The sequence below is a fragment of the Salmo salar genome, chromosome ssa12 (assembly GCF_905237065.1).
Source record: "Salmo salar chromosome ssa12, Ssal_v3.1, whole genome shotgun sequence".
NCBI classification, from domain to species: Eukaryota; Metazoa; Chordata; class Actinopteri; order Salmoniformes; family Salmonidae; genus Salmo; species Salmo salar.
In genome coordinates, this window is record NC_059453.1 from 5,504,303 (window position 1) to 5,518,579 (window position 14,277).

Consider the following 14,277-nt stretch of genomic DNA (forward strand, 5'->3'; position numbering starts at 1 on the left):
CCAAAACATTATTAACAATGTATCAAATGTAGCCAATGTCATTGATTGAAATACTGTAGTTCTCATTATCTATTATTATAAAGCTCTGCTCACCCTAAAAACATGACATTATCTATTATTATAGAGCTCTGCTCAGCCTATAAACATGACATGATCTATTATTATAGAGCTCTGCTCAGCCTATAAACATGACATGATCTATTATTATAGAGCTCTGCTCAGCCTAAAAACAGCAAGATTAGAGTTGGAGCTCTACAACGTCACTTGTTTTTAAAATCTTTTTTTTTTTTTATGATGAAATGTTGAAACTAGCCTCAGGTTATTGAGGGAACTGATTAGGATTCAAACTCATAGCAAGAAGCTTGTACCATGTGGAGATTTTGTTGAGGTCTCTCTTGAAATAAATACTTTTTTATTTGGCAGGAAAAGGCCAGATTCGGAGAAACCAAAGCCAGAAATATCCAAAGCACAAAGACAACTCCACTGCTCCCAGTGTGGAAAGAGTTTTAACCGGTTAGGATCCCGAAAAGAACATGAGAGAATACATACAGGAGAAAAGCCTTACCACTGCTCACAGTGTGGAAAGAGTTTTACCGGTTATCTAACCTGAAAAGTCATTTCACACACAGGGGTGAAACCTCATCACTGCTCTCAGTGTGGAAATAGTTTTAACCTGTTAGGGGGCCTGAACAGACATGAGAGGGGACACACAGGATAGAAGTCTTACCACTGCTCCTAGTGTGGATAGAGTTTTACCCAGTTAAAGAACATGAAAACACATGAGAGGACACACATAGGACATGAGCTTCATTACTGCTTCCAGTGTGGAAAGAGTTTTGCCTTGTTAGGAAACCTGAAAGCTCATGAGCAAATACTTACAGGGGAGAAGCCTTACCAATGCTCAGACTGTGGGAAGACATACTTACAGGGGAGAAGCCTTACCAATGCTCAGACTGTGGGAAGACATTCCTCATCACAGTCAATTAAAAGTCATGAGAATCTGACAAAACATGCATTGTGTGCTCCTCTTACATTTTTGATTGAGAATGTTTTTTGTTTATGCCATAGGCAAGCAGCAAACATCATTGTCTCAATGAAGAGTTCATCATTAGACTTCCCTGGGGTATTTACAAGCCTCCCACGGGGCAAAACTGGTTATATGAACGTTGTTTCCACATTTCAACAACAATAAAAAAATCCATGAGATGACGTTAGATCAATGTGGAAAACTGAATTTCCAAAAAGCCATCAACATAAGGTCTTTTTTTCACCTACTTTGCAAACTAAATCCAATAGCGAGTGACGTTTTTGTTGTTTTCATGTTGAATTCACTTTAGTTGACAACTCAAACAAATGTAAATAGAAACTAGATGTTGAACTGACGTCTGTGCCCAGTGGCCTGGTTTGAATTAGCAGCAGGTGTTTGATCAATATCCACCTTCATGATATGGATGAAGCCTGATTTGGAATGTCTGAGTAGTTCTATCTGATGTCATAACACATCCCTCTGATAATCAAGTGATATTTGGAATGTCTGAGTAGTTCTATCTGATGTCATAATACACCCCTCTGATAATCAAGTGATATTTACATGTGATGCATTGGCTCCATTCTTTACATTTAAGTTGGTGACCCACTGATGATTTATGTTTATTTTTGTATACATTTTTTGGGGGGTGGTAGATCAGCTTTAATATTGCAGATAGATTGAAGCTTCAATCAATGTAATTGTCTGCATCATTTCCAATCCCCCAAATATTTTAATATGTACAGTACCAGTCATTCCAGGGTTTTTCTTTATTTTTACTATTTTCTACATTGTAGAATAATAGTGAAGACTTCAAAACTATGAAATAACACACATGGAATCATGTATTAACCAAAGAAGTGTTTAACAAATCAAAATATATCTCAGATTCTTCAAAGTAGCCATCCTTTGCCTTGATTGACAACTTTGCACGCTTTTGGCATTCTCTCAACCAGCTTCATGAGCTAGTCACCTGGAATGCATTTCAATTAAAAGTTAATTTGTGGAATTTCTTTCCTTCTTATAGCGTTTGAGCCAATCAGTTGTGTTGTGGCAAGGTAGGGGTGGTATACAGAAGATGGCCCTATTTGGTAAAAGACCAAGTCCGTATTATGGCAAGAACAGCTCAAATTAGCAAAGAGAAACAACAGTCCATCATTACTCTAAGACATAAAGGTCAGTCAATCCGGGAAATGTCAAGAACTTTGAAAGTTTCTTCAAGTTTAGTCGCAAAAACCATCAAGCGCTGTGATGATACTTTTTTGGTTACTTCATGATTCCATATGTGTTATTTCATAGTTTTGATGTCTTCACTATTATTCTACAATATAAAAAATAAAGAAAAACCCTTGATGTTTATTCAGTTGGGTGAAGATGACTGCTGCTTCTACTGCTGTGTGGCAGCATCTCGTTAATCTTTCATTAGTAACGTCACAGCCATGTTGTCAGGCTGTATTGTCCAAACTAGTGTAGTCACAGCCATGTTGTCAGGCTGTATCTTCCAAACTAGTGAAGTCACAGCCATGTTGTCAGGCTGTATCTTCCAAACTAGTGTAGTCACAGCCACGTTGTCAGGCTGTATTGTCCAAACTAGTGAAGTCCCATTTTACTTTCAGAACCATACATACTCTTGGTTAAAACAATTGTCAAGCCATTAGTGCCTTAGCCCATACACTGTGCTGTTCCTGCTCTGTGTGAATCAGCATTAAACCACCTTAGCCCATCACTGTGCTGTTCCTGCTCTGTGTGAATCAGCATTAAACCACCTTAGCCTATCACTGTGCTGGTCCTGCTCCATGTGAATCAGCATTAAACCACCTTAGCCCATCACTGTGCTATTCCATGTGAATCAGCATTAAACCACCTTAGCCCATCACTGTGCTGTTCCTGCTCCATGTGAATCAGCATTAAACTACCTTAGCCCATCACTGTGCTGTTCCTGCTCCATGTGAATCAGCATTAAACCACCTTAGCCCATCACTGTGCTGTTCCTGCTCTGTGTGAATCAGCATTAAACCACCTTAGCCTATCACTGTGCTGTTCCTGCTCCATGTGAATCAGCATTAAACCACCTTAGCCCATCACTGTGCTGTTCCTGCCATGTGAATCAGCATTAAACCACCTTAGCCCATCACTGTGCTATTCCTGCATGTGAATCAGCATTAAACCACCTTAGCCCATCACTGTGCTATTCCTGCTGTGTGAATCAGCATTAAACCACCTTAGCCCATCACTGTGCTGTTCCTGCTCTGTGTGAATCAGCATTAAACCACCTTAGCCCATCACTGTGCTGTTCCTGCTCTGTGTGAATCAGCATTAAACCACCTTAGCCCATCACTGTGCTGTTCCTGCTCTGTGTGAATCAGCATTAAACCACCTTAGCCCATCACTGTGCTATTCCATGTGAATCAGCATTAAACCACCTTAGCCCATCACTGTGCTGTTCCTGCTCTGTGTGAATCAGCATTAAACCACCTTAGCCCATCACTGTGCTGTTCCTGCTCTGTGTGAATCAGCATTAAACCACCTTAGCCCATCACTGTGCTATTCCAGCTCTGTGAATCAGCATTAAACCACCTTAGCCCATCACTGTGCTGTTCCTTGTGAATCAGCATTAAACCACCTTAGCCCATCACTGTGCTGTTCCTGCTCTGTGTGAATCAGCATTAAACCACCTCACCTGGATCCTACCTGTCTGTCATCTGTGTCTTTTTTAAGTAGGTCAGTTAAGAACAAATTCTTATATTCAATGGCGGCCTAGGAACAGTGGGTTAACTGCCTTGTTCAGGGGCAGAACGACAGATTTTTACCTTGTCAGCTCGGGGATTTGAACTTGCAACCTTTCGATTACTGGGAGATGAACACATGAAGGAAACCCTCAACATATACAGTCCAACAGGTTCAAAAAGAGGAAGACACATTTCCTTATTTGGAGTTATTTGTAATGATAATGTTTGCCAGAAAAAAACGATGTAGTGAATCTTTTTATAAACTGCGTTACCCACTCCAGTCAGCAGATGGCGAAGTGAGTTTTTCAGGTGATGCTTCTCGCGTGACGTACGATGTAGTGGACACACGGGTTTCCACTAGTTACCACATCCACAAAGTCCAAATTGGCTATATCGAAAAATTCATGAAATCAAACATTTAATTTTTGGTGTTCATTTAGGTTCCGGCATAAGGTTAGCAATCTGGTTAGGGTTAAGGTTGAAATCAAATTTGAAGAAGATAAATTGTAGAAATGTTTGGGGTTACGACTTTGTGGTTGTGGTAACTAGTGACGACCGACTGCTTTGGACGCTTCTTCAACAACACCGCTCAACCACCTCGGTAGCTTGCTAACCGACAAGAAGTAGAAACATTGAAGCTCTGTACACCATGTTTGTGTAGCTACACAAATCCATCCCAGTGATTTAAACACAGTTCTGTTAAAGTATCTACTATTTCATTTAAACGTAATTTGCGTGTTAAATTTGCAAATGTGTTACCGAGCCTAGCACTAGGGTAGTCGCTAATGATAGCTAGCTAGCTAACATCCCTGACAATGAGCTCACAAAGCTACTCTCCTCCTGCTAATGAAGAGGTCTGCTGGACGGAGAAAGCAGCTCTGGGGATGAACATTGTTGTGAAAGAAGAAGTAGCGGAGGATATTACAGTGAAAGGAATGGAAGAAGCATTTCGAATTAAAAAGGAGGAAGAGGAGGCTATCACGTTGAAAGAAGAGGATGTTACAGTGAAAGGAGGGGAAATACCGTTTGTTGTGAAAGAGGAAGAGGGAATACAGGCTGTCACAGTGGAAGAGGTAGAAGCTTTCAGAATGAAAAAGGAGATGGCTTCCTCTATCACATTGAAAGAAGAGCCTTTTGGAGGGAAGGAGGAGTCCATAACATTGAAAGAAGAACCTTTTGGGGTGAAAGAAGAGGAGGAGACAGAAGATCCGATCAACACTGGTGAGTATTGTCTTAAAAAAACAGGGGGAAAACTATGGTTGCTGGTTTTAAATTGTAAAAAAAAATATATACATGTGTCGGTAGACTGAAAAGAGCATAACCAGTAGAAAACATTGACTTCAAGCATCAACTCCAATTTCATCCTGCCATTATAACATTCAATACACCCCACATACATGTCTGGGGTGCAGTCTTAAATAAGCTTTCAAAAACATGATTATTTTGTATTTATTTTGATCACAGCGTATTAAGACGTGTTTTTTTTTGTTTTAGTTTGTTGTTGTTGTTGTCATTATTGGGCTTATTCTATTGACCTCATAATTTTTTTTTACTTTTTTTAAAAGCTTATTTACTTATTTTCCTTTAGTTTGTATTTAGAGTTCGCTTGTCTATTGCTCTCAGAGGGAAGATCCTAGGATGAGTGATATGTCTGAAATCATGATGGTAGAGCGCAAGCTACACCCTTTGTTTTTACCGGTAGTCAAACTCTTCCCTTTTACAGATCCAAAAACGAGGCAATATGCAGTTTTCTGGCCCTCCCAGGGCTCTACAGTGGAGGAGGACATCAGAAAGGTACAGGATGTATCTACTGTGGTACCCGTGAATCCCAGACAGTTTGGTGGTGATGAGGATTCTATTCACTGCGACAACGAATGGGACGTGAAAGACAAGGATTGGTTTCCTAGCAACAGGCTGAAAGCAGAGTCGGCTCCAGAGTGCCACACCCCAGAGCAGAGGGGGTGTGGTGTGAGTACATCCCAGTCACAAAGTGTTTCTGGTTCTCAACAGTCCTTCCTTGGTTCCTGGACCTCCTTCTATTAATGCATTGGAGGAGAATATTTGAGGTTCATTCAAATACTGATATATGTGAATGTTTTTGGCAAATACAGGTGATTCTGATTGGACTTTCTCCTCTAATGCATTTATAGCAGGAGGTCCAGAGAATGAGGAACCAAGGAATCAAGGTAGGAGTGTTTCTGATCTGAGGTTCCTCATGGACTTTCTCCTTCAATGCATTTATAGTCCAGAGAAGGAGAGGAATCAAGGTAGGAGAGTGTTTCCCACCCTAAATTGATTGTTTATTTTTGTGGTTTCCAGGACATGTCTTTCCCTCTCCCAGGGTCCCCAGGTCGTGCCTCTCCCACTGCTGCCTTACTGTGGGGTCTGAAGAGGGTGTCTGTGCAGCTGGTCGACTGCAGGAAAACACCGGGTCTGAGTGGAACTGTGAGAGGAGAAGAAGAGGGAGATTCAGATTCAAGTAAGAACAGTGGTGTGTGGATTAGACTACAATCTGCTTCTGTTACAGTTCTGTGGTCAGTGTATTCACTGTTCTATAGCAGCTCATTAGTTCTGTACCTACTCAAAAGCTGCTTTTTGCAAAAGTGATTGTGCACTGATTGGTGTTAGTCAGGTGTTTCACTCGTGCTGGCTTGTCATTTCGCTAGTCAGGTGTTTCACCCGTGCTGGCTTGTCATCTCATTAGTCAAAACGCATTTCACCCGTGCTGGTCCAGGTGATACTTAAACCTGTTGGGGACCCTTTTGAGATGGGATTGCTTGACAAGATAGCATGGCGCGAAATTCAAAACAGCAAAAATCTAATAATTTCAATTTCTCAAATATACGACTATTTTACACCATTTTAAAGATACACTTCTCCTTGATGTAACCACATTGTCCGATTTCAAAAAGGCTTCACAGCGAAAGCAAATCATTAGATTATGTTAGGAGAGTACATAGACAAAAATAATCACACAGCCATTTTCCAAGCAAGCATATGTCAATAAAACCCAAAACACAGCTAAATGAAGCACAAACCTTTGATGATCTTCATCAGATGACACTCCTAGGACATTATGTTATACAATACATGTATGTTTTGTTCGATAAAGTTCATATTTATATCCAAAAACAGCATTTTACATTGGCGCGTGATGTTCAGAAAATGTTTAGCCTCCAGAACTACCGGTGATTGAGCACAATGAGCACACATATTACAGAGATACTGATCATAAACGTTGACAAAATACATAACAATTATTTTAAGAATTATAGATAGACTACTCCTGGATGCAAACACTGTGTCAGATTTTACAATGGCTTTACGGAGAAAGCACATTTTTCAATATTCTGAGTACATAGCTCAGCCATCACGGCTAGCTATTCAGACACCCGCCAAGTTCGGGGCAACATAAACTCAGAATTAGTATTATAAATATTGTATTATCTTCGTCAGAATGCACTCCCAGGACTGCTACTTCCACAAGAAATGTTGTTTTTGTTCCAAATAATCCATATTTATGTCCAAATACCTCCGTTTTGTTTGTGCGTTCAGAGCACTATCCAAAGGAATAACGCGCGAGCGCGGACCCAGAGACGAAAAGTCAAAATGTTCCATTACCGTACTTAGAAGCATGTGAAACGCTGTTTAAAATCAATCTTTATGATATTTTTCTCGTAGAAAAGCGATAATATTCCAACCGGACAATAGCGTATTCATTTCAGAAGAAAAATAAGGAAAGGCGCGCTCACGTGACTGCGCATTTCCAATCCCTTAGTCCTCCAGCAGTCCACTCGGTAACTGAGCTCCTATATTCTGCCCGGTTACTGGATACATATGAAACAACTTTCGGATGGCTTTTGACAGCCAATGGAAGCCTTAGGAAGTGCAACGTGACCCCTAAGTATTTGTAGTTTCTCTAGGGATTCAAAAGTAGAACTACAGTTCTCAGACCTTGCACTTCCTGGTTGAAATTTTCTCAGGTTTTTGCCTGCCATATGAGTTCTGTTATACTCACAGACACCATTCAAACAGTTTTAGAAACTTCAGAGTGTTTTCTATCCAAATCTACTAATAATATGCATATCCTATTTCCTGGGCAAGAGTAGTAACCAGTTTAAATTGGGTACGTTTTTCATCCGGCCATGAAAATACTGCCCCCTAGCCCCAAGAGGTTGAAATGGGAATTAGGATAATTAACATAGCAGGTTAGTAGAATTAGGTTAAGGTTAGGATAATTAACGTGGCAGGTTAGGATAATTAACGTGGCAGGTTAGTAGAATTAGGTTAGGGTTAGCTAAAATGCTAAAGCTGTCCCGATGCGACTCGGACAAATCTAGCTAAAAGTAAAAAAAAACAATGTCTATTTACCACCACAGACCGATGCTGGAACTAAGACTGCACTCAACAAACTGTATAGGGTCATAAGAAAACAGGAAAAAGCTAATTCAGAGGCGGCGCTCCTAGTGGCCGGGGACTTTAATGTAGGGAAACTTAAATCCGTTTCACCTAATTTCTACCAGCATGTTAAATGTGCAACCAGAGGGAAAAAACTCTAGACCACCTTTACACCACACAGAACGCACGGTGACTGGTGGTGCAGTTGCACGAGATGTCTACCTCTACCAACAGACAGTGAATGTCTCGGCTGTCGACAATGGGACCAGTTTATTACGATAATGGAGGAGGTAGAATATCAGACTGACGATGCAGCAGAACATCTAGGTCAAGGCCAACGACGGGTCCTCACCCTGGAGTGGATGCTGAGGGGAGAACATTTAGGTCAAGGCCAACGACGGGTCCTCACCCTGGAGTGGATGCTGAGGGGAGAACATCTAGGTCAAGGCCAACGACCGGTCCTCACCCTGGAGTGGATGCTGAGGGGAGAACATCTAGGTCAAGGCCAACGACCGGTCCTCACCCTGGAGTGGATGCTGAGGGGAGAACATCTAGGTCAAGGCCAACGACCGGTCCTCACCCTGGAGTGGATGCTGAGGGGAGAACATCTAGGTCAAGGCCAACGACCGGTCCTCACCCTGGAGTGGATGCTGAGGGGAGAACATCTAGGTCAAGGCCAACGACCGGTCCTCACCCTGGAGTGGATGCTGAGGGGAGAACATCTAGGTCAAGGCCAACGATGGGTCATCCCAGCTTTTGGTGGCAGCAGTTATATCTAACTAGCCTGACCACAACAGCAGCTACATTGGATTCCAGGAAGCTGAGGCTCATACCGTCTTATACAAATAACATTTTCAAGAAATAACATTGTAGTTAAAAAAAATATGAACAATTGAATGTTATTATAAAACATAAAACAACAATTACACAGTTACTAAGCAATTCACAGTGTCACACAGCATTAGTTAGACCAGGGATTTACAAACATGTACCTAGAGAGCAACCATCTGGTAGATTTTGACTCCAACAGCTGGGCTTGATTAGGGTTGGATTGAGAACCTACAGGACGGCAGATCTCTAGGTACAATGTTTGAGAACTGTGGGGTTTATGTAAAACGCAGGGAAGATCCCAATTGCATAGTCTTTGTGTCCTCTCTCCTCCTCAAAACGCATTGGATGAGAAATCCAGAGGACCTCCATCTCTCATCCAATGTGTGTTTTGAGAAGGAGATGAGCAGAGGCGACGTGAGGAGTATGCAATTGAGATCTTCCCACAGAATCCTCCTCATTGCTCCATGTGCTGGCTCAGACCTGGGAGGCACCCCAGTTCCAGAACTTCACCAGGTTGTAAAACAAGCCTCACTGGGCGCCAGATGAATCGAATCCCCTCATTGAACAGAACAGGTGTTCCCATTTAAGGCGATGATGTCATAATGGGAGGACTGTCGGTCATTGCGACTGTACCCATTGGAGCAAAGCAGGAAGTAAAAGCAGGAAGTGTTCCCATCAGTCTGTGCTGTGATTTGTTGAATCAACTCAACTGACATTACAAAAAATACATTCCATTTCAAGAGCCACATCTGTTAGCATCATTTGAATGAACATTCTACATTACCATGGAAATGATTGTATCACGTACGGCAAGAGGTACCGATGTGTGAAGTCTGGAACCAAAAGGACCCTGAACAGCTTCTACCCCCAAGCCATAAGACTGCTAAATAATTAACCAGATGGCTACCTGGACTATCTGCATTAACTTTGACTCACATCACACACACTGCTGTTATTGTTTATTATCTGTCACTTTATTCCTAGTTATATGTACATATCTACCTCCATTACCTAGTACCCCTACACATCAACTCAGTACTGGTACTCTGTGTATACAGCCATGTTATTACCTAGTACCCCTACACATCAACTCAGTACTGTTACCCCTGTGTTTACAGCCATGTTATTACCTAGTACCCCTACACATCAACTCAGTACTGGTACTCTGTGTATACAGCCATATTATTACCTAGTACCCCTACACATCAACTCAGTACTGTTACCCCTGTGTGTACAGCCATGTTATTACCTAGTACCCCTACACATCAACTCAGTACTGGTACTCTGTGTATACAGCCATGTTATTACCTAGTACCCCTACACATCAACTCAGTACTGGTACTCTGTGTATACAGCCATGTTATTACCTAGTACCCCTACACATCAACTCAGTACTGGTACTCTGTGTATACAGCCATGTTATTGTTACTTATTGTGTATTTATTATTACGTGTTTTACTTCTCTATTTTCTTTCTCTTCTCATTGTTGGGAAGGGCCTGAAAGGAAGCATTTCAATGTTAATCTACACCTGTTGTTTATGAAGCATGTGTTCTAGACAGTCAGGAACTGAATTCGGGTCAGGAACTGAATTCGGGTAAAACAAAATGCATGGTATTTTCAAATGCCAGGCATGTTACTAATCATGTCATTGCTATGATTAGCGGAAGGGCAAGTCAGGACAAGTCAGTGTACAAATATTTGGGTGTGTGGGTTAACTGCCTTGTTCAGGGGCAGAACGACAGATTTTTACCTTGGGGATTCGATCTAGCAACCTTTCGGTTACTGGCCCAACGCTCTAACCACTAGGCTACCTGCGCCCCAAAATGCTCTGTTCATGTGGAGAACTTGATAAGGAAGCTCAAGCTGAGAATAGGTTTTTATTACCGGCATAAGGCTTGTTTTTCTCTGGAGGCCAGGAAGGAGCTGGTACGATGGACATTACTGGTGGTTTTAGATTTTAGTGATGTTATATATATGCAGACCTCAACCACTACCCTAAGAGCACTTGATTCAGTGTATCATGTGGCCCTCAGGTTCATTACAAATCAAAAACGTCTAACACATCATTGTGATCTCTACAGCGCTGTTGGCTGGTCCTCATTGACCTTGCATAGGCTTTAACACTGGTATACACTGATTTATAAGGCCATACGTGGTAAAATGTCATTTTAACGCTGTTCTTTTTTTAATCAGGCTGGTTATTAAATATCAATTACGGTCCCATTCTCATTTGCTTTTAACAGTACCAAGATTTAGGACAGGTCATGGGAGAAATAGTTTGTTGCTCAGCTCCGTGGTCCTGGAATTCTCTCCTGAACATTTTAAAATGTGATGATCTAGTCTCGTTGGTGGAGTTTAAACACTTGATCGATGTAAATATCATAGAAGAGTGTAACTGTCTTTAGGACCGCTGTTTTTATAGTCAAGACATTTGTGTTTTTTTACATAATATGTAATTGTTGTACTGTATGTGTGTCTATAGTTTTGTTTTATGTTGTGTTAGTGTATGTAAGTTGTTTTGTCTGAAACTTTGTTCCCTTTGCTGCTGTTGGACCGGGTCTCTCTTGAAAAAGAGATGTTATCTCAATGAGAAAAACCTGTATAAATAAAGGTTAAATAAAAAATATATCAAACAATTCTAAACAATACACACATCTAAAGTACAAAAATGTAATTAAGAGATATACATACTCAAACAATGTACCTAAAAACTGTCTGTGATCCTGACAAACAGCCAGGCACGTGTTGTAAAGGACCCAGAAGTGTTTGTGGGTCAACCTCCCCTTTAAGCAGGATTCCGGGACAAGAAATATTTGCAGAATCCATGCAAAAACAAGTGCAGTATTTATAATCGAACTTATGTTTTTTTTATCAAAAACAACAAACCGAGTAGCCAAGTGTTTCCTGCATTCAGAAAATATACTCTGGAGTTGCTTACCAAGACGACATTGTATCTTCCTGAGTTGCCTAGTTACAGTTTTGACTTAAATCATATTGAAAATCTGTGGTAAGACTTTAAAATGGCTGTCTAGCAATGATCACCAACCAACTTGACAGACGGACCCTGAAAGACTCATAGCTGTAATCGCTGCCAAAGGTGATTCTAACATGTAATGACTCAGGGGTAGGAAAAATTATGTAAATGAGATATTTCTGTATATCATTATCAATCAATATGCAAAAATGTCTAAAAACATGTTTTCACTTTGTCATTATGGGGTATTGTGATGTTATTATGGGGTATTGTGGGGGCATTATGGGGTATTGTGATGTCATTATGGGGTATCGTGTGTAGATGAATTAGAAGGTTTTATTTAATCAATTTTGTATTCAGGCTGTTACACAACAAAATGTGGAATAAGTCAAGGGGTATGAATACTCTCTGAAGGCACTGTACATACCCAGCGTCAGATGAACTCGTGGATATAATTTGTATGTCTCTGCCGTACAGTATGAAGGAAGTTAGAGGTAGTTTCACTAGCCAATACTAACTAGCATCCGCTAGCATACCTGTAGACTTACAGTCATTGCGCTAACACGTTGCCAGAATCTCGCAGTGTCCCTTTAAAGCTACAATGTAAGATGTGTTTACCAACAAAGTGTGGGTCACCAACAAAACAGTATTACCAATGGATCAAATGCAGCTTATGACATTGATTTAAATACAGTAGTCCTCAAAATCTATGATTATAGTGCTCTGCTATAAGACTTTTTTAAAATTATGAATTGAACTGGCCTCAGGTTATTGAGGGATGTGATTAGGATTCAACCTTATAGGAAGACAGTTGTATCATGTGGAGGTTTCATTCAGGTCTCTCTTTTAAATACACATTCTATTTTTCTTTGGCAGGTGAAAGACCAGACTCAGAGGAACCAGACCCAGAGACGTCCAAACCAGGAAGACAACACCACTGCTCCCAGTGTGGAAAGAGTTTTACCCGGTTAGGGTCCTTGAAAAGGCATGAAGGAATACACGCAGGAGAGGAGACTTACCATTGCTCCCAGTGTGGAAAGAGTTTTACCAGGTTATTTAGCCTGAAAAGACATGAGATGATACACACAGGAGAAAAGCCTTTCCACTGCTCCCAGTGTGGAAAAAGTTTTACCCGGTTATGGCACCTTCAAATGGATGAGAGAAGGCACAGAGGAGAGAGGCCTTTCCGCTGCTCCGATTGTGGAAAGAGTTTTACCCAATTAGGGAGCCTGAAAGAACATGAGAGAATGCACACAGGAGAAAAGCCCTTCAACTGTTCACTTTGTGGAAAGCGTTTTACCCATTTAGGGAGCCTGAAAGGACATGAGAGCATGCATAGAGGAGAAAAGCCCTTCCACTGCTCACATTGTGGAAAGAGTTTTACCCGGTTGGGGCACCTGAAAACACATGAGAGAATTCACACAGGAGAAAAGCCCTTCCACTGCTCCCTGTGTGGAAAGAGTTTTACTCAGTTAGGGGGCCTGACAAAACATAAGATATTACACAAAGGGGAGAAGCATTTCCACTGCTCCCTGTGTGGAAAGAGTTTTATCCAGTTATGGGGCCTGAAAACACATGAGTGGACACACATAAAAGAGAAGCCTCACCCCTGTTCCCAGTGTGGAAAGAGTTTCACACAGTCAAGATACCTGAAAAAACATGAGCTGACACACTCCGCAGAGAAGCTTTGAAAGAATCCACATGGCAGAGATATATATATTGGAAAGATATTTACCTAGTTAGGGAACCTGAAAGACCACGAGGTAAGAGACACAGGGAAAATGCCTTACCACTGCTCTCAGTGTGGAAAGAGATATTTAACATAAATACATCAGTTAATTAATGAGTTAACACATACAGTGCTCACACACTTGTCTCATACTTTTGACTGACTATATTTGTTTATGCCACATCAAATCAAATTGTACAAAGTGAACTCAATGTTTTTTAACATGAATTAAACATGGAGTGAGTATGTCTGTTTCAATATAGAGTAGGTCAGTTGTAATGCTTTTTAATTAAATTATAACTTTTTAGAACTCTGGCTTTGTGTATTTTTTCTGTGTGTTAGTCAAGTGCTATTTAAATGTTATATATTTCTTATGTTTGCATTGTATATGTATGTGAAAAAAATAAACAAATGTTCAGACTGAGAAAAACGTACAATTCTTATTCTAACAGTATTTATCCATAATGTACATATTAATATTGAGAGGGGTTGTCACGTCCTGACCAGCAGAGGGAGTAATTGTATTAGTTTTGGTCAGGACGTGGCAGAGGTTTTGTGTTGTGTATAGGTTGGGTGCTGGACTCTCAA

The 14,277-nt window shown here is 40.9% G+C and overlaps 1 protein-coding gene across 2 annotated transcripts; it reads left to right on the forward strand.

Moving 5' to 3' along the window:
• Nucleotides 1-4,103: 4,103 nt before the first annotated feature.
• Nucleotides 4,104-13,999, forward strand: LOC106564007 (gastrula zinc finger protein XlCGF57.1-like). 2 transcript variants are annotated; one of them, XM_045690531.1, is made up of 4 exons: nt 4,104-4,977; nt 5,480-5,550; nt 6,076-6,235; nt 12,837-13,999. In XM_045690531.1, the coding sequence occupies exons 1-4, from the start codon at nt 4,572-4,574 to the stop codon at nt 13,649-13,651; spliced, it is 1,452 nt and encodes a 483-aa protein (XP_045546487.1). In that variant the 5' UTR covers nt 4,104-4,571; the 3' UTR covers nt 13,652-13,999. The 2 variants fall into 2 exon arrangements, with proteins under 2 accessions (XP_045546487.1, XP_045546486.1); XM_045690530.1 differs by having other exon boundaries at nt 4,112-4,977; nt 5,480-5,724.
• Nucleotides 14,000-14,277: the final 278 nt, after the last annotated feature.